The following is an 18548-nucleotide window of genomic DNA, read 5'->3' on the forward strand; positions in this document are numbered from 1 at the left end:
ATTCTGGAGAATGTTCCATGGGCACTAGAGAAGAATGTGTATTCCGTTGCTTTGGGATGGAATGTTCTGAATATGTCTGTGAAGTCCATTTGGTCCAGTGTGTCATTTAAAGTCGTTATTTCCTTGTTGACCTTTTGCTTAGATGATCTGTCCATTTCAGTCAGAGGGGTGTTAAAGTCCCCCACTATTATTGTATTGTTGTCAATGTGTTTCTTTGCTTTTGTTATTAATTGGTTTATATAATTGGCTGCTCCCATGTTAGGGACATAGATATTTACAATTGTTAGATCTTCTTGTTGGATAGACCCTTTAAGTAGGATATAGTGTCCTTCCTCATCTCTTATTATAGTCTTTGTTTTAAAATCTAATTTGTCTGATATAAGAATTGACACCCCAGCTTTCTTTTGGTGTCCATTAGCATGGTAAATGGTTTTCCACCCCCTCACTTTCAATGTGGGGGTGTCTTTTGGTCTAAAATGAGTCTCTTGCAGACAGCATATTGATGGGTCTTATTTTTTAATCCAGTCTGTTAGCCTGTGTCTTTTGATTGGGGCATTTAGCCCATTTACATTCAGGGTAACTATTGAAAGATATGAATTTAGTGCCATTGTATTGCCTGTAAGGTGACTGTTAACTGTATATTGTCTGTGTTCCTTTCTGGTCCATGCTGCTTTTAGGCTCTCTCTTTGCTTAGAGGACCCCTTTCAATATTTCTTGTAGGGCTGGTTTCGTGTTTGCAAATTCCTTTAGTTTTTGTTTGTCCTGGAAGCTTTTTATCTCTCCTTCTATTTTCCATGACAGCCAGGCTGGATACAGTATTCTTGGCTGCATATTTTTCTCTTTTAGTGCTCTGAAGATATCATGCAAGTCCTTTCTGGCCTTTCAGGTCTCTGTGGATAGGTCTGTTGCCAATCTAATGTTTCTACCATTATAGGTTACATATCTCTTCTCCCAAGCTGCTTTCAAGATTTTCTCTTTGTCTCTGAGATTCATAAGTTTTACTATTAGATGTTGAAGTGTTGAACTATTTTTATTGATTTTGATGGGGGTTCTCTGTGCCTCCTGGATTTTGATGCCTGTTTCCTTCCCCACATTAGGGAAGTTCTCACTATAATTTGCTCCAATATACCTTCTGCCCCTCTCTCTGTTTCTTCTTCTTCTGGGATTTCAATTATTCTAATATTGTTTCATCTTATAGTATTGCTTATCTCTTGAATTCTGCCCTCGTGATCCAGTAGTTGTTTATCTCTCTTTTTCTCAGCTTCTTTATTTTCCATCATTTGGTCTTCTATATCACTAATTCTCTCTTCTGCCTCATTTATCCTAGGAGTCAGTGCCCCCATTTTTTATTGCACCTCATTAATAGCCTTTTTGATTTCGACTTGGTTAGATTTTAGTTCTTTTATTTCTCCAGGAAGGGTTTCTCTAATAACTTCCACGCTTTTTTCAAGCCCAGCTAGTATCTTTAAAATCATGATTCTAAACTCTAGGTCCGACATCGTACTAATGTCCGTATTGAGTAGGTCCCTGGCAGACAATACTACCTCTTGTTTTTTTTGTTGAGGTGATTTTTTTCGTCTTGTCATTTTGTCCAGAGGAGAACAGATGAATGAGAGAACAAAATGCTAACAGGTTAACAACGTCCCCAGAAAATATACTCTAAACAAATCAGAAAAGACCTGAAACCAGGGAAAAGAAGGGAAAGAAAGAAAAAAGAAAGAGAAAAAAAAGAAAAAGATAAAGATAAAAACAAACAAAAACAGAACAAAACAAAAAAAAGAATATGATCAAATATGATCAGGCTGGTGCATAGATCGATGCCACACACTAGATTTTGGGTGTATTTTGGTCTGTTAGAAGAAAGTGCCTCCTAAAATTTTAAAGAAAGAAAGACTTATATATGTACAAAATAAGGGTTGATACAATGAAGGGATGGAATATGACTGTAAAGATGAAAATTATTTAAAATTTCAAAAAGAATTGATAAGAAGGTGTTTGAAAAAAAAAGAAGAGGATTAAAAAAAGAAAGAAAGAAAGGAAAAAATAGGGGAGAGAATGTGATCAGGCAGGAGACTAGAACAAAGCCATACACTAGAGATTTAGGGTGTATTTTGATATTTTAGAAGAAACTGTGTCTCAAAATTTTAAAGAGAACAACTTATATACGCCAAAAATAAGGGTAACTACTATGAAGGGATAAAATATGACTCTAAAAATGAAAACTAAAAATGTTTTTTTAAAAAAAGGGTTTGATAAGATGTTGGTTGAAAAAGGGAAAAAAAAATTCAGGAAAAAAAACAGTTAAAAAAATTAACTTTGAAAGACTAATGAATCATGGTAAAAAAGCCATGAATTCTATGTGCAGTCTTCCCCTAGCGCTGGAGTTCTCCCGTTCTCATTGATCGGTAAACTTGGTCTTGGCTGGCTGTTCGTGCTAATCTTCTGGGGGAGGGGCCTGTTGCCGTGGTTCCCAAATGTCTTTGCTGGCGGAGTAATTGCCCCGCCCTTGCTGGGCTGGGCTAAGCAATCTGCTCGGGTTTGCTCTCGGGAGCTTTTGTTCCCTGTAAGCTCTCTCTACAGCTTTGGAGGAGAGAGTGAAAATGGTGGCCTCCCAATCTCTGCCCAGGAGGAGCCAAGAACTCGGGGCCCCACTCCTCAGTGCGCCCCCAGAGAAAAGCAGTCAGTCACTCCTGTCTCCCCGGCCTCCAGCCGCACTCCGGAGCACTGGGTATTATATAAGACTGATGAATCACAGGCCTGTGCCCCTGAAACAAATAATACATTATATGCTAATTAATTGAATTTAAATTTAAAAAAAGAAAGAAACCATTGCCTTATCCAAGATCATGGAGACTTACTCATAAGAGTTTTATGGTTTTAGATCTTACTTCAGCAAGATCCATTTTGAATTAATTTTTGTATATGGTGTGAGGCAGACGTCCAACATCATTCTTTTGCATGTGGATATCCAGTTGTCCCAGCATCATTTGTTGAAAAGACTGTTCTTTCCATATTGAATTGTCTTGGCACCCTTATCAAAAATCAATTGGCCATAAGTTATGAGATTATTGATCTATAGGTCTACCCTCATACCACACCGTCTTGAATACTGTAGCTTTGTCATGAGTTTTTAAATTGGGAAGCGTGAATCCTCCAACTTTGTTCTTCTTTTTTAATATTGTTTTGGTTATTCTTTTTTTTTTTAAAGATTTTATTTATTTATTTATTTGAGAGAGAGAATGAGAGAGAGAGAGCATGAGAGGGGGGAGGGTCAGAGGGAGAAGCAGACTCCCCTCTGAGCAGGGAGCCTGATGTGGGACTCGATCCCGGGACTCCAGGATCATGACCTGAGCCAAAGGCAGTCGCTTAACCAACTGAACCACCCAGGCGCCCCTGTTTTGGTTATTCTTGATTCCTTGTATTTATGTATGAATTTTAGGATCAGCTTAATTTAATTTGTTAATTTCTGCAAAAAGCCAGTTGAACTTTTGGTAGGGATTGCATTGGAGATGCAGATCATTTTGTGTAGTATTGCCATATTAACAATATTAAGTCTTCTGATCTATGAACATGGGATGTCTTTCTATTTATCAGGTCTTCTTTATTTCAGCGTTTTGTGGTTTTTGGTGCATAAGTCTTACAATTCTTTTTTAAATTTATTCTGAAGTATTTTATTCTTTTTAATGCTATTCTGTTTTCTTAATTTCATATTCTGATTGTTCATTGCTAGTATATAGAAATACAATTGATTTTTGTATATAGATCTTATATTATATAACCATTGCTGAACTTGTTTATTAATTCTAACAGTGTGTGTGTGTGTGTGTGTGTGTGTGTGTGTGTCCCCATCCGTGTCCATGAATATTACTCAATGTCACATCGTCTGGAGCACTTAACACAGTGCCTAATCTTAACTAATATTCAATCCATTTGTATTCCTTGAATTGATCTCTTTAAATGTCCTATTGCCACAGAAGCCTCCCATTTACTGAATAATGTTTCAGTTCCCAATATCATTGAATCATTCTTTTTCTTCTTCACTCTTATCTGCAGGCTTGGGAACAATGGGCCGGGGCATTGTCATTTCTCTTGCGAAGGCCAAGATCCCTGTGATTGCTGTGGACTCAGACAAGAAGCAGCTAGAGACTGCCGATAGGATAATTTCCTCCCTCTTGGAAAAGGAAGCATCCAAAATGCAGCATAACAGCCACCCTTGGTTAGGACCAAAACCCAGGTTAACCTCATCTGTGAAGGAGCTTGGTGGTGTGGATTTAGTCATTGAAGCAGTATTTGAGGAAATTAACCTGAAGAAGCAGGTCTTTGCTGAACTGTCAGCTGTGTGCAAGCCAGAAGCTTTCCTGTGCACCAATACTTCAGCCTTGGACATTGATGAGATTGCTTCTTCCACTCATCGCCCTCACTTGGTCATTGGCACTCACTTCTTCTCACCAGCTCATGTGATGAAGTTGTTAGAGATTATTCCCAGCCAGTACTCTTCCCCCACTACCATTGCCACAGTTATGAATTTAGCAAAAAAGATTAAAAAAATTGGAGTAGTTGTAGGTAACTGTTTTGGATTTGTTGGCAATCGGATGTTGAAACCTTATTACAATCAGACGTATTTCTTGTTAGAAGAAGGCAGTAAGCCAGAGGAGATAGATCAGGTGCTGGAAGAGTTTGGTTTCAAAATGGGACCTTTTAGAGTGTCAGATCTTGCTGGATTGGATGTGGGTTGGAAATCTCGACAAGGGCAAGGTCCTACTGGACCTATGTTGCCTTTAGGAACTCCTGCCCGAAAGCGAGGCAGTGGGAGATATTGCCCAATTCCTGATATGCTCTGTGAATTAGGACGATTTGGCCAGAAGACAGGTAAGGGTTGGTACCAATATGATAAGCCATTGGGTAGGATTCACAAACCTGACCCCTGGCTTTCTGAATTTCTGTCACAGTACAGAGAAAAGTATCACATTGAGGCACGTATCATTAGCCAGGATGAGATCCTTGAGCGCTGCTTATATTCACTCATCAATGAAGCATTCCGTATCTTGGGAGAAGGGATGGCTGGTACTCCAGAGCACATCGATGTTGTCTATTTACATGGGTATGGATGGCCAAGACACAGGGGTGGGCCCATGTTCTACGCCTCCACAGTTGGGTTGCCCACAGTGCTAGAGAAGTTGCAAAAATATTACAGGCAGAATCCTGATATTCCACAACTAGAGCCTTGTGACTATCTGAAAAAATTGGCTTCCCTGGGCAACCCTCCTCTGAAAGAATGGCAAAGCTTAGCAGGACCCCGTCACAGTAGATTATGATTCAGCCTTCCAGGTTATGCCTCACGGAATTTCATTGATATTAAATCTAAAGATCCAGAGTAAGATTGCTCTGAAATACAAAGCAGAAGAAATAAGTGGTCAGCTAAACCTTCTCTTTGGGTCTTCTGTCTGATTATTCTAATGGGTCAAATCTTTAGGAATGTGCTTCCTATGCCTCTGAGTCTGTCTTTATCAGATAAATCATTTTGATCCCAGTGAATAAACTTGTATTAATACCATAATAGCTAAGGAGAGTGACTCAGGATTAAGTTGAGGTTTCCAAGTGCTTTGATCATTGGAGATGTCAACAATTAATCACTGATAAATGCCACTAAGCCACGAATTCATTCTGACCCCTTTCCACCTCACACACACAGCCCTGATAGGAAATCTTACGGGTCCTCTACTCAACAAACATTCACTGTGCACCTCCTGAGCATTTTGCCCAGCACTTGGCAAACCCAGAGTCCAGAGGGGCATTAATTCAGCAGGGAAAGCTGTGATGAAGCTTAGGCCATAGTCTCAAAGGTGGAGTGGAGATAGTTGGCAGGGTCGAGTCAGCAGGGAGGGTCTCTGTGAGTGAGTACGGAACATCACCCACGGGGAGGCAGTAGGTAACCAGAAAGAGAGGCAGGGTGTCAAAGGTATAACAGTGCTAATGTTGTAGGCAGAACCCAGGTGGGAAGTAGTGAGGGTGTCAAGTGCTTCAGACTAGAATGGGGAACTCAGAGTAGCTTGGCAGCTCATACTTGGCATATGACTTCTGTCCACAGCGCAGTTACATGTGCACAGTCATGCTTGCTGCTTGCAAGGGGCTCAGTAATGTTTGTTGATAACTTCCTGGGGGCCAGGGGATGTCTATCATTCTTTTCTATGCATGGAGAAGTAGCAGAAAGTAGCAGTTGTTGATATCTTAGAAAACATGTCTAACATCCTCTGATTCTATGATAGAGTCATGATGCTGGTCTCTCTGTCATGATGAGCCTCTATGATGCTGGGTATGGAAATTGTTGAATCTTGAAAAGTCCGGAATTACTGCAAAACAGATTCTGTATAGTTTTGTTATAAGAGTTCTTCTCTTTTTACTTTTTTGTGGGGTTAAAAGTTGAGGGAGCTGGTCAACACAAAAACTGGTCCACAAATGTTTATAGCAGTATTATTCATAATGGCCCCAAATTGGAAACAGCCTAAAGCTCCATCAACAGATGAATGGATAAACAAAGTGTGGAATAGCCATAGGGTAGAATATTTGGCCATAGAAAGAAATAAAGTAAGCATAGATACATGCCATGCCATGACGAGCCTTCAAAATATTATGCTAAATCAAAGACGCCAATCACAAAAGACCATACGTTATATGGACACTTAAGTGAAATAAAATAGGCAAATCTATAAAGACAGAAAACAGATCAGAGGATGTCTAAGGCTGGAATTAGGAGCTAGGGAATGGGGAGGGACCTAAAGAGGACAGGTTTCTTTTTGGGTTGATGCAAATGTTCTGAAATTATTGTGGTGATGGTTACATAACTGTGAATCTACTAAAAACCATTGAGTTGTATAATTTTAAATGGGTGAATTGTTTGGTATGTGAATTATAACTCAGAATTGTCAATAAATAAGTAAATGAACAAATGGGCTCAACTTGTCCTCCAGTATGATGTAAATGAACTATTTTCACCTGTGAATCCAAGCAAAATTAACAAAAGTTCTGATAGAGGAATCTTGAATGAAAATAGTATAGGTTTTCCGTTATCAAAAACAAACAAAAACTCTAGAGTGTGCCTTGAATTGTAGTTTAATTTAGAATCATTTTTAAATTGTGTATTGCTGGATTTTATATAAATTGGTCCTTGAAATTAAAGAAAATTTAAAAAAATTTGGGAAGTAGTTACTTTGTCTGCAAATTGACTTATCTTCAAATGAATGTTAAAGGACTGGCCTGTGCATGCGCGTGCACACACACCCCCCCCCCAACACACACACCTTTTCTTTAGACCCTAGTGTTTATAAATAGATTTTGTGAGTCAAAAATCCCTGAAATCTCATGCTGATGTTTCTGTATATGTATATGAGTATATTGCTTAGAAGAGGTACCATGTCTTACATCATATTTTCAAAAGTGTCTGTGACCCAATAAATGTTTTAAGGACTAATATTCTCTATATAATATGGGAAGAAGAAATAGGAGTTCATTTATTCTTATTTCATATCAGAGAGGCAAAATTAATTTAAATTTCTTGGGTCCTACATACAACAGTGGATAATATGATGAAATCTGTCCAGGATATTCTATTTCATCCTTGAAAATGTTCTTGCTTCAGAGGCTTATTTTGTTGTTGTTACTGATAACTTTAAAACTGCCTTTTTTTTTTTTTAGAAAAAAAACAGCTTCAGAATGACATTTTAAAAAATGTGTTCTAATGGTAATCGACTCTGACGAGAACTATATATTAGAAGCACTCTTGAAGCTTTGCCGTAATTCTCCAGCTTTATAGATGAGACCAACGATGTTCCTTAAATCAGTAAAGCCACCGTGCAGCTGTGGTTGCTATCTACTTATTCACTTCCAGCAAGAACAGGTGTGCGTGAGAGAGATAAAGTGTGGGATCCTAAACTCCCCTGATTAATGATGTTTCAGAATTGTGTATGCAAATCATACTCCACAGCAGTTAGGAACCTGAAATTTCTTGGGTCTTACATTTGTCTTTAGACACCTAAAAATCAGAAAAATTGTAGGTTTACTAGATTGGCTGACCCTTCTTGGTAGCCATTGATGAGATTAATAGAAAAGAAGCTCTCTGGATTACAAACAGCTTTCTGCAAGAACAGAATAGTCTTTGACTATTCTTGAAATGACCAGTGCCATCTGCTTATCTTGCCAGCTTATAATTTTGAGATTAACAAACAAGTTGCACCGCTTCCTGGTAGGACAGCAGCATTATACAACTCTGAAGGACACCACTCATACCGTGTTCCAAGAGGTGGTCATTCACATAAAAATAATGTGAATAGCACCCCCTAGAGTTGTACAACACCCGGTACTCTTTTCAAGTCAAAAACTCTTTCCTCTGTTTATTGCTATAAGTATCTTTATAACCAAAATTAGCTGACAAAAGGAAAGTTTCCCTTTAGATTGGTGTCTCTAATGGGACCAAAATTTTACAAAGATTTCATCTTGTCTGTTCATCTTAGTACTTTTTTCCCCTAGCATTCTGACAAAGAGGAACATAAGAGATGAACAGGGCTTTTTAATTCTTGTCTAAAGTATTCCGGGACATTTCAATTGTAATATTTATTTATTCTCTTTCACCAAACTTAAAATAGCCTAGCAGAACGAGTGCCTGAATGCGTCTGATAAGGTGACAAAAGCAGAGCTGATGCAATCTAACTCTTTCACTATAGTTACAGTTATTCCACCTTCTCTAAGAGGAAGCAGTTGCGAATTCTAGCCATAATATGAAATCCTTAGGTTAGGTAGGGCAAAATCTTCTCCAGCCAAACCATCACTGCACTCGCATTCCCAGAATCTGCCAAGGCCTAGACAGTTGTTAATTTGTACATTTTGGCAGAGACTGTTGGCTGTCCCCCAATGTTTTTCTTCTTCTGTAGTAATACACTTCTATACACTTCTCAATGTTTTTTAGCTGAGCATTAGGCTGCTCAAAATACACAATATATTTGTCAGCTTCTCTTGCATCCAGTTGTGACCATGTGACTGAGATCTAGAGAATGGGATATATATAGAAGCATCACATGGCAGCTTTGGGGAACCTCCCTTAGAAGTCATCTGATGTGCTTCCTTTGCCCATTTCTTTTTTGTCCCTTCCTCCATTTTGCTGCCTGGAACACAGATGTGACAGCTGGAGTCCAACCACTATCCTGGGCCATAAGGACAAAGGTAATGCCTTAGGGATAGCAGAATGGAGGGCCGTAAAGAGCTTGGTCCCCCAAAGACCTCCTGGAGTAGAGTTGCCACTCTGCCTTCCGACAGTCACTTATGTGAGAGCGAAATCAATTCCTATCATGTGTAAATAAGCCAGTGTTATTGTAGGTCTTTAATTATCACAGGTAGGGCCCAGGAATCAGTGGGTTTTTGTTTTTGTTTGTGTTTTTCTCAGTGCCGTAGGTAATTCTGATGCACAGGCAGGCTCAAAAATCCAGTCTCATTAAACAGGATTTCTTATTTCAAGAAAAAAAATTTGCCACTGTGATGTGATTTTCAACTTGATATTGAATTGCTCATAAATTTTTGTTATGTTTCATGTAGAATTGTAGGCAGTTCATGGAGATGCCAAATAAGAACCTGAGAATAGAGCTTTAAATCAATATTTAGTAGGAATTAGTTTCACAGTCCTATTTGAACCTCAGATGACTCCTACTTACTGAGAGACAAAAACACCCAAAGAAAGTTTGCATTATGGGAAGGAAAGGTGGTCAACAATGGCACGAAGGAAAAGAAGAATAATTCAAGAAAAGATATCTTGAATTAAACAAATACTATCTCTCAGCACTGACTAGAAGGGTGGTGATAAATCTGAAGTACAGGAACTTTCTGCTCAGTAGATCAGAGATCTCCAAAATGGAGCGCCCTTACCCAAGGAAGTGTAAAAGATGACTCATAGAGGTAGAGGTACAGGCAGAAAATATTAGAAATGATTGCTACTTATCTTTGTCTAAAAAAAAAGAAATTAATCTTTATTAATATTTCACATATATACGGACACTGTTGGCCTCACCAGGTTGCATCTCAGACAGGCATACGTCAGGAATGAAGTATCCTGCAGGGAGAGGGCAAATTCCAACATACAGAGAGGCTTCCTCCCTCTTTCATTTGCTGTCAGCATGTTGAGAAATATTGCAGATTACGTATGCTGGGATAAGTGGATATTTAGACTTAATTATTTAATCTTACTAAATTAACCCTCACAAAAGACTCCTTGAAAGAAAGCATAATTGAAGATAATGCAAATAATACAAACAAAGGTAAACAACAAGAAAATTGCAGAGCTGGTAGGTCTGATACCAGCTTTTTGTCAGGTGCATTACAAGGTAGAATTATTTAGTCAGATCCAGCAAGAAGTTGACCAAAAATCTTTGAAATTATCAAGAAGATTATTAGGAATATTGATTTATAATCTACCATTCCTGATGAAGCTTGCCCTAAGTGTGTATTGTGTCTTATATTAGTTAATAATAGGACAAAACCATCACCTATTAGCAAAATGTTTTAACATTATTTATTTCATCATTTCATCATTTAAAAATTTCTTTTCGGGCGCCTGGGTGGCTCAGATGGTTGGGCATCTGCCTTCGGCTCAGGTCATGATCCCAGAGTCCTGGGATCGAGTCCCGCATCGGTCTCCCTGCTCCTTGGGAGCCTGTTTCTCCCTCTGCTTCTCTCTCTCTCTCTCCCTCTGTCTCTCATGAATAAATAAATAAATAAAATCTTTAAAAAAATAAAAAATAAAAAAAATAAAAAAATAAAAATTTCTTTTCTTTTTTTTTTTTTTTAAGTAGGCCCATGCCCAGTGTGAAGCCCAATGTGGGATTTGAACTCATGACCCTGAGATCAAGACCTGAGCTGAAATCAAGAGTTGGATGCCTAACCAACCAAGCCACCCAGGTGCTCCCATTTATAAATCTCTATTTTATTGTGTTTTATAATGTGCATATATATCAATATAATAGTGAAACTATACAATTTATAAACATCCTACATATTAGAGATGTATACTAAAATTTATGTGATCCTTTACCCAGATCCTCCTTTAGGAATGAGAGATTTATTTTCCTAGCTGCTAACAGTGCTGCCAGAAAAATGGCCTTCTTCGGGGATTGCCTTGCTCAAGGTCACATCTTCTTCCAACGGAGCTTGCATCCAATGACTGCTCGGTGCAGGAGTATAAGTGCCTGGTCCTCTTGCCCCAACTCTGAAGGGCTGACAGCTCTAGAGCTCCCAGTGATATTGGCCTGGGGTCTTCACTGCTTCTGCATTGAAATGCAACCTCTCCCTCTACTCATTCCCACTTCGTCCTCTCTCCTTCACAGGTGTTAATCCCAAAAGCACTCCTTAATCTCCATCTCAGAGTCTGCTTCCCAGGGAACCCAAACTATGACAATGAATCTCCATGATCAGAAATATTTGGATCCATATACTCTCTATCAACTCTTTGGTATTGGTCTACTAGATTTCTTTTGATCTCACATATCACTAATTTTTATGAATATCCTGGGTGTGCTAGAAAAGAATGTGCATTCTCTGATGAATATGGGATTCTCTCGTAAAATCAAGGTTGTTAATTAAATGATGTTTGTCAAATTTTCCATTTAGCCTCGATGATGTTTTATCTGTAGTCCACCTCCACCTGTGATTGGGAGCAATTACTCATGCCAGAGTGGTGACTCCTTTCCTTGGCACAAAGAATCCAGAAGTGATTGAGTGGCACATGCGGTGTACAAAGTCTCTTACTGTGTCCCTGGTGGAAGGGTTTCCCTTCCAGGAACAGACTTCTAGATCCCAGAGAGTTAGTTGCTGCTACTGGAAGCAAGATTCTCCAAGAGGGTCACTGGCAGTAATGTAAGTGGGGCCACTTCTACTTCCGCTCTTTGGTCCCTATAACCTTGAATTCTGTCTCTTAGAAACATAGCATTACATAACAGTTATTGATTTGGGGTGTGAACTGCATCCCGGACGACCAGTACCCCATATTCACAGGATATCCTCTCCAAGCTGGCACCTCAGGGCTAACTTCAAAGAGATACTCTGTTACTCCATTAGGAAGGCCAATAGCTTCTGGGTGGTTTTGCATGCAATGGGAGTAGGGAATCCATGCTCATATGCCCACTTCCACACCACCTTAGTTTTTAAAGTGTGTCCTTTGGTCTGATGCAATATTCTGTGGGCTCTCATGTCACTGGCTCAGACGCTCTCTAAGTCTGTGGAAAGTGAATCCTGCAGTCAGGAAAGGAAAACCCACACATGGACTATATGTCAGTTCCAGGCACGATGAATCTCTGATCTGCTGACTGAAGAGTTTCCAGTGTAATTGGCTTACCACCAAGTGGTTGGTTGGTCTCAGGATAGGACAGTGCCTAGGGCTAGATGTACATTCAGCAGCTACATTAGCCTTGGTGAGCGGGAGCCCATTCTTTCGGGTTCATGCATGACCTCCATCCTTACAGCCCACTCTGTTTACAGGCTATTTGTGCCTGCTCTAAGGTGGTCAAGGACACTGGCTCATTGATGGCAGCCAGCCTGGTCACTTTACCTACTTGTTTGTTTAATTTGTCTTCTGTGGTAGAGGTCTTCTGGATGACATTAACATGTGACGCACAGCTCTTCACACTTTGTGCCCATTCCCATAGGTCCATCCCTCAATTCCCCAGTTTTTGCTGCCCCCTATCCTCCCATACTTCTCCTTCTAGGCCCCGACCAACCATCCCACCATTTGGCAATTTGCCATTACCCATATATATTCTCACCTCAAGTCACTTCTCTTGAGTCTTTTGATTCCTTCTTCCACCATCTGCCATGGCAGTCCTGGTGTCTCTGCTTCACTAATTATGCTGTCATTTTCTCCAAGCCTCCAACAGCCAACTTAGCAGTGTATTACTAACGTGTCCTGAGTCTTTACCTGGGCACTAAATTCTCTATTGTGGAGAGTGCTTCCATATAAATAAGCTCTCTCTACCAAAGTTTATGTCTGCCCCCCTCCTTTATCTGACACACTCGTAAATGTACTCCCTGGTTTCTACTGATACCTGTTGGCTAGTCCTGTAGCTCCTTGGGAAGATGTTTCCTTCCTTCATCTCAGCACTGCCCTGAATGGGTTATTTTGTGACTTAACTGTAATTATTGTTCTGCTGGCCAGGAGGGAAGATATTTCCTGAGCTAGGCATTTGTCCTGCAGAACAGAAGCCTCTAACTTGTCTTAGAGCAAGTGGCAGGAGGGTTGAGTAGTCACAGGTCTTTAGCAAGGAGAGGGGAGCCACCTCTCCAGAATTCGATATTTTCAAATTCATTGACCCAGATGTCCCCATTCCAAGTCACAGGGTCACACTTCTTCCCAATCACAGCCCTAACTTCGGCAAAGCAGAATTGCCATGAGAAACTAACCCTCTCTGGAACTCCATTTCCCTTATAATTTAGTCCTGGGAGGGTGCCTGGGTGGCTCAGTTGGTTAAGCGACTGCCTTCGGCTCAGGGATTGAGTCCCACATCTGGCTCCCTGCTCAGCAGGGAGTCTGCTTCTCCCTCTGACCCTCTTCCCTCTCATGCTCTCTATCTCTCATTCTCTCTCTCTCAAATAAATAAATAAAATCTTTAAAAAAAAAATTTAGTCCTGGGCTTGATCCTCTGTGTTTTCTGCCCTGTGACTACAGTGGATGAGTTTCCCACATGCTGCCAGGGGAGGCCTCTGACATTCTCTGTTCATCTTACATTGGTAATTAATGACCTTCACACCTTTAATTGTGTTTCTCTGTGCAGTGGTAGCCCCCAGCAACAGCCATCTGACTCCATGTAATTACGACTTCCTATAAACCTCTCAAATGCCTGAGATATTGCCCTCATTACCTTCTATGGGTATCCCACTTCAACTTCTCCATTGATGAAAGTTGTTTGGTCTTTTTGTTTTTAAGTAGGCCCAGCATGGAGCCCTGCACTGATGAAAGTTTTAACTTTTTCACAATTACAGCATGCTAGAAGATTTCAACGTTCCACTTTCCACCAGTGATGATGTTTTCATTGCCAATTGCCCAGTTTGTAATGCAGCTCCAAAATCCCATTTTAGAGTTTGCTTCCCAGGACCAGTTCTGTTAGCAACTGTCATAGGCCACGATCCCCAGGAAAGAGACTCTGGAGTAGAGATTTCCATGCAGAAGGTCTGCTGCTGAGTGCTCTTGGGAACAATACCCGTACAGGAGCGAAGAAAGCCAAGACTGAACCGAAGGAGTTGAACTACCAGGCAGGTGCAGCAAAGCTTCGTCAGGCCCCCTGAATTTGAGGTAAAGGGGTTGGGCTTTGTATGCCCACCTTGCTTTTGAATGTGGGTTGCCCCTAGTGAGGCATGGCCTCAAACAAGGCATCTGCCTTCAGCTGAGGTCAATATCCTTGGAGAAATTCAGGTCGCTGGCTTCTACCAGCAGCCAACACTCCCAGGAGCTGAGGGAATAAGTGTCTTGGCCCTGAAAGGCGGGACCTGGGCAGTGCCCCACAGCATCCATACACAGCTTCGCCATGTTTTCACACTGCTCTCATCGTACCTTATCTCTGTTTTGGTCATTCACTGCCAAAAGCCCAAACTCCCAGCTATCTCTCACTTCATCCCTGAACTCTCACCCCCATACTGCTCTGTACCTCTCCTGACCTGACGCCTAGTCTCCGTCCGCTTTCCAAATCCTTCCCCTGAGTCCTCAAGGGACTCAATTCACAATTTGCATCAGCGGAATCTTCTCTAGTCTCAAAATGTTCTCTGAGTATTCCTTTGTCTTCTTGACCTAAATTCTTAGGGTCTTCAAAGGGGGTCTCTAAAGAATGGCTTCACCAGCCAGCTTCAGAATAAATTGAGGAGTAAATCAGAAGTAACTGTGTGTGCCAAATATCACCTTTATTAGTGATACAGTCTGGGGGGAAGGATGCGGGTTTCAGTACATTAACTCTGCAGACTTCCTGTTCTTCTGTCTTCCATCACTTCCTTCTCCATCCTCCTTCTCAGCTGATGTCTTTGCTTCCTTCACAGAGAAAATAGAAGCAGTCAGAAGAGAGCTTCCACAGGCAGCATCAACACATCTACCCACTTCCCTGCATCTGTGCTCATATATCCTGCCTTCCCTCCTATTTCTGTGAACGAGCTATCTGTCAAAACCCAACTCCTCCACTTGACTCTAGATCCCCTCCCCTTTCACCTACTCAGATCCGTTCTCCCAGCAATCCTTTCCTCTTTCTTCTGCTCCGATTTCCCTTTCTCTGTGGCTTCTTTCCAATCAGCCTGTAAACAAGCTGTAATTTGTTCCATTAAAAATGTATATTAAAAAAAACACTTCCTCCTGTCTTAAAAAATCTTGATCCTATCTTCCCTTCTAGCTACCAACACTTCTTTCATTCGTAGCAAAACTTCTGTACTGATGATTCTCTTGGTTTCCCATTGTTTTCCTCTCGTGCTCCCTTGAATCTATTCCAGTCAGGCTTGTATCCCCACCACTCTACTGATACTGCCTTTGTCAAAGTCACCAACGCTCTTCTGTTGCTGAATCCAATGGTCAGTCCTGGTTCTCATCCTACGTGAGTCATCGATCGTTCCCTCTTCCTTACAAAGCTTGCTTCACCCAGTTCCACGATACCACCATTCTTTCGATTTCTTCCACCTCATTAGCCTCCTGCTTGGTCTCTGCTGCTGGTTCTTCATCTCCCTCACCTCCAAATGTTGGAAGGTCTTGGGGCTCAGTCTTTAAATCTCTTGTTTGTTTATGTACACCTACTCTCTTGGTGATCTCGGTTGCACAACTTTAAATATTATCTACGCACTGAAAACTCCTAAATTCACACCTTTAGCCTGGACCTCTCCCCTGTTTGTCTTGTCTATTTGGAAATTTACGTTTGGAGGTCTAATGGATGTCTAAAACTTAACATGTTTAAAACTGAGCCCTTGATATCTGTCAACCCCCTCCCCCACATACAGTCTTTTCCTTCCCATTCTCAGTAAGTAGTAGTCCATCCAGCCGTTTACTCAGATCATAAACCTTAGGGTCATTTCTGACTCTTTCTCACTCTCCATATCTAGTCCAACAGCAAATCTTGGTGACTCTGCCTGCAAATATACTCAGAATACAAGTACTTATCACTGCTTCCTCTGCTGTCGCCTGGAGCCAAGCTATAGTTATCTCTCACCTGGGGCAACAGCATCCTAACTGGACTCCTTGCTTCAGCCCTTGTTTTACTGTGGCCTTATGGATACAACAGCCAGTTGCTCTAACTGAACTCTCACCCCTGCCAGAGCAACTAACTCTTCTACTCAAAATTCTCCAGTTGTTTCCCATCTCATTTGGAATAAAAATGAGATTTTCTGCAATGCCGCAGAGCTCCATAAATTCTCTGTCCTCTCTCCTAGTTCTCTGCTTGGCTCATTCTTTTCTAACCAACCTGGCCTCCTCAGTGTTCTCAGAATTGTCAAGCAAGTTCCCACCCCAGGGCCTTTGCACTTCCTATTCTGTCTACCTGAAACCCACTTCCCTCAGCTATCTGCATAGGTTGCTCCCTCTCTTTTTTTTTTCCTGTTTCAGTGTCACCTTATTAGATCTTTCTCTGCCTATTCCACATACAATAACAATAATTCCCTTCCCCTGTACTTCCTATCTCTTTGACACTGCATTTTCTCCATAGCCCAATTACTATCTGACATATTATATATTTCTTTGTTTCTTTGCTTATTTTCTCTGCTCCCTCTCCAAATGTAAGCTCCTAAAAAGCAAGCATTTTGGTTACAAAGATTGCTCATTAACTCTTTAAAAAGTATCTAGCACAGCTTAACATAAGGTGGTGTAAAAACCAAATTTCCATTGGTAACCTAACTCTTGCCTTGTCTACCCACTCTAACTTTATTTTTATTACTTTTTTAAGATTTTATTTATTTATTTTGGAGTGAGCACAGTGGAGCCGGCGCGGGGGGGGGCGCTGGGGAGAGGGAGAAGGACAAAGCAGACTCCATACTGAGCACAGAGCCCAACTCAGGGCTCCAGGCTTGATTCCATTACCCTGAGATCATGACCTGAGCCTAAACCAAGAGTTGGACACCCAACTGACTGAGCCACCCAGGCGCCCCCCCACCCCTAACTTCAGAACACATGATCCAATAAAATTTTTCCTAATTTGTGACTTAAATTTAAAAATGCTTAAAAGAACTAAAAATCAAATGACATTTTATGGTATAATTAACAAATTCTCTTTATTTAAGACAATAACATTACATAAAAAGAAATCTAAAATTCTAGAATATTCGTTATTAGAATATACGAAAATTTGAAATTTGAACTGTTGGAGAAAATCTAAGTTTTGCTATATCACTATATTTTCAATTATCCAAGTGGTCCTGAAGACTATCTCATAATTTAGACTCTTATGTCAGAAGATGGGACAAACTTTATTAAGTAAAATTTAAATAAATCATTCCAAGAAATAGCTCTTCAGACTGGGTTTTTTGTTGCACTCCCCACTAGATGGTGCTGCTAAGAAGTTTTCTAAAAAAATACAATTTAGAGTTTCACTTTTAGCTAAGCAATAGGATAGAATTCATATGTTTAAGGATGGTTCTCTAATAACATTCATTTTTGTAACTTTAGGCAAAACATTCTGTGGGCTTCTAGAGCTTGTGTGTGAATGTGTTGTGGGTCAATTTCATAAATAATTGTCTGAGTGGGTGGAAATCGGAGATAGGATTTCAGCGGCAACGGCATTTGAAATTATTAGATTTTCAGCAGTTGTCATGTACTTGGCTTCCAATAACCTTTCCTGGAAGCTTCAGCAGGCCTCCTGAATTGTAGATGTTGTTCAATCCGCAAGAGTGAGCATTATAATACGATTTCAACTTAAAAACCCAGTTACTTATTCTTGTGGTTCATGAAAAGCCAGCTTTATTAATTGTTTAAAATAAGGACAAGAATTTTTAAAATAGAAACTGAACAGTTGGATTTATGGTTCTTTCTATGAAGATATTTTGTCTATTAGGCAGAAAATTCAGGATTTTTTCCGTGTATAATACATAAATGTTATAATATGAGCTACTGGTAAAATACAGCAATTAGTCCCCTTGACCATTTCCTAAGAGGCCGTTTTCAGTGGGAAAATGCAATGGGTATAGGTGGTCAGATTCTACAGTTTGCTGTGGATTTGAGGCTTTTTTGGAAATTTAAGGATCAAAGACTTCCTTTATTTTATCCTCTGTGGAAAAAAGTTTTGCTGTGAAAAAGCATTACATTTTATTTTCTAGATTAAAATTCCAGCTTCTTTACTGTTTACACATTGATTCTATTTCCCATCTTTTTTTTTTTAAGATTTTATTTGTTTATTTGACAGAGAGAGAGAGACAGCGAGAGAGGGAACACAAGCAAGGAGAGTGGGAGAGGGAGAAGCAGGCTTCCCGCGGAGCAGGGAGCCCGATGCGGGGCTCGATCCCAGGACCCTGGGATCATGACCTGAGCCGAAGGCAGACCCTTAACGACTGAGTCACCCAGGCACCCT

The 18548-nt window shown here is 40.5% G+C and overlaps 1 protein-coding gene and 1 long non-coding RNA gene across 3 annotated transcripts in view; both read left to right on the plus strand.

Annotated features, from left to right (window-relative positions):
• EHHADH (enoyl-CoA hydratase and 3-hydroxyacyl CoA dehydrogenase) overlaps positions 1-7204 on the plus strand; it is a 56426-nt gene extending 49222 nt beyond the window's left edge. For both annotated transcript variants that reach the window (XM_073896080.1, XM_025877301.2), the window contains one exon: positions 4054-7204. In XM_073896080.1, the coding sequence (XP_073752181.1) occupies positions 4054-5315 (1262 nt within the window). In that variant the 3' untranslated portion in view covers positions 5316-7204. The remainder of the gene's footprint in view (positions 1-4053) is intronic.
• A 1933-nt stretch (positions 7205-9137) lies between these two features.
• LOC141373397 (uncharacterized) lies at positions 9138-11886 on the plus strand. Its single transcript, XR_012379311.1, has 4 exons — positions 9138-9213; positions 10830-10938; positions 11364-11488; positions 11647-11886. It is a non-coding gene; the product is annotated as an uncharacterized lncRNA (long non-coding RNA).
• Positions 11887-18548: the final 6662 nt, after the last annotated feature.

This window comes from Callorhinus ursinus, unplaced genomic scaffold, assembly GCF_003265705.2.
Source record: "Callorhinus ursinus isolate GAN/ISIS: 27379988/994484 unplaced genomic scaffold, GSC_fseal_2.0 scaffold1, whole genome shotgun sequence".
In the NCBI taxonomy this organism is placed as follows: Eukaryota; Metazoa; Chordata; class Mammalia; order Carnivora; family Otariidae; genus Callorhinus; species Callorhinus ursinus.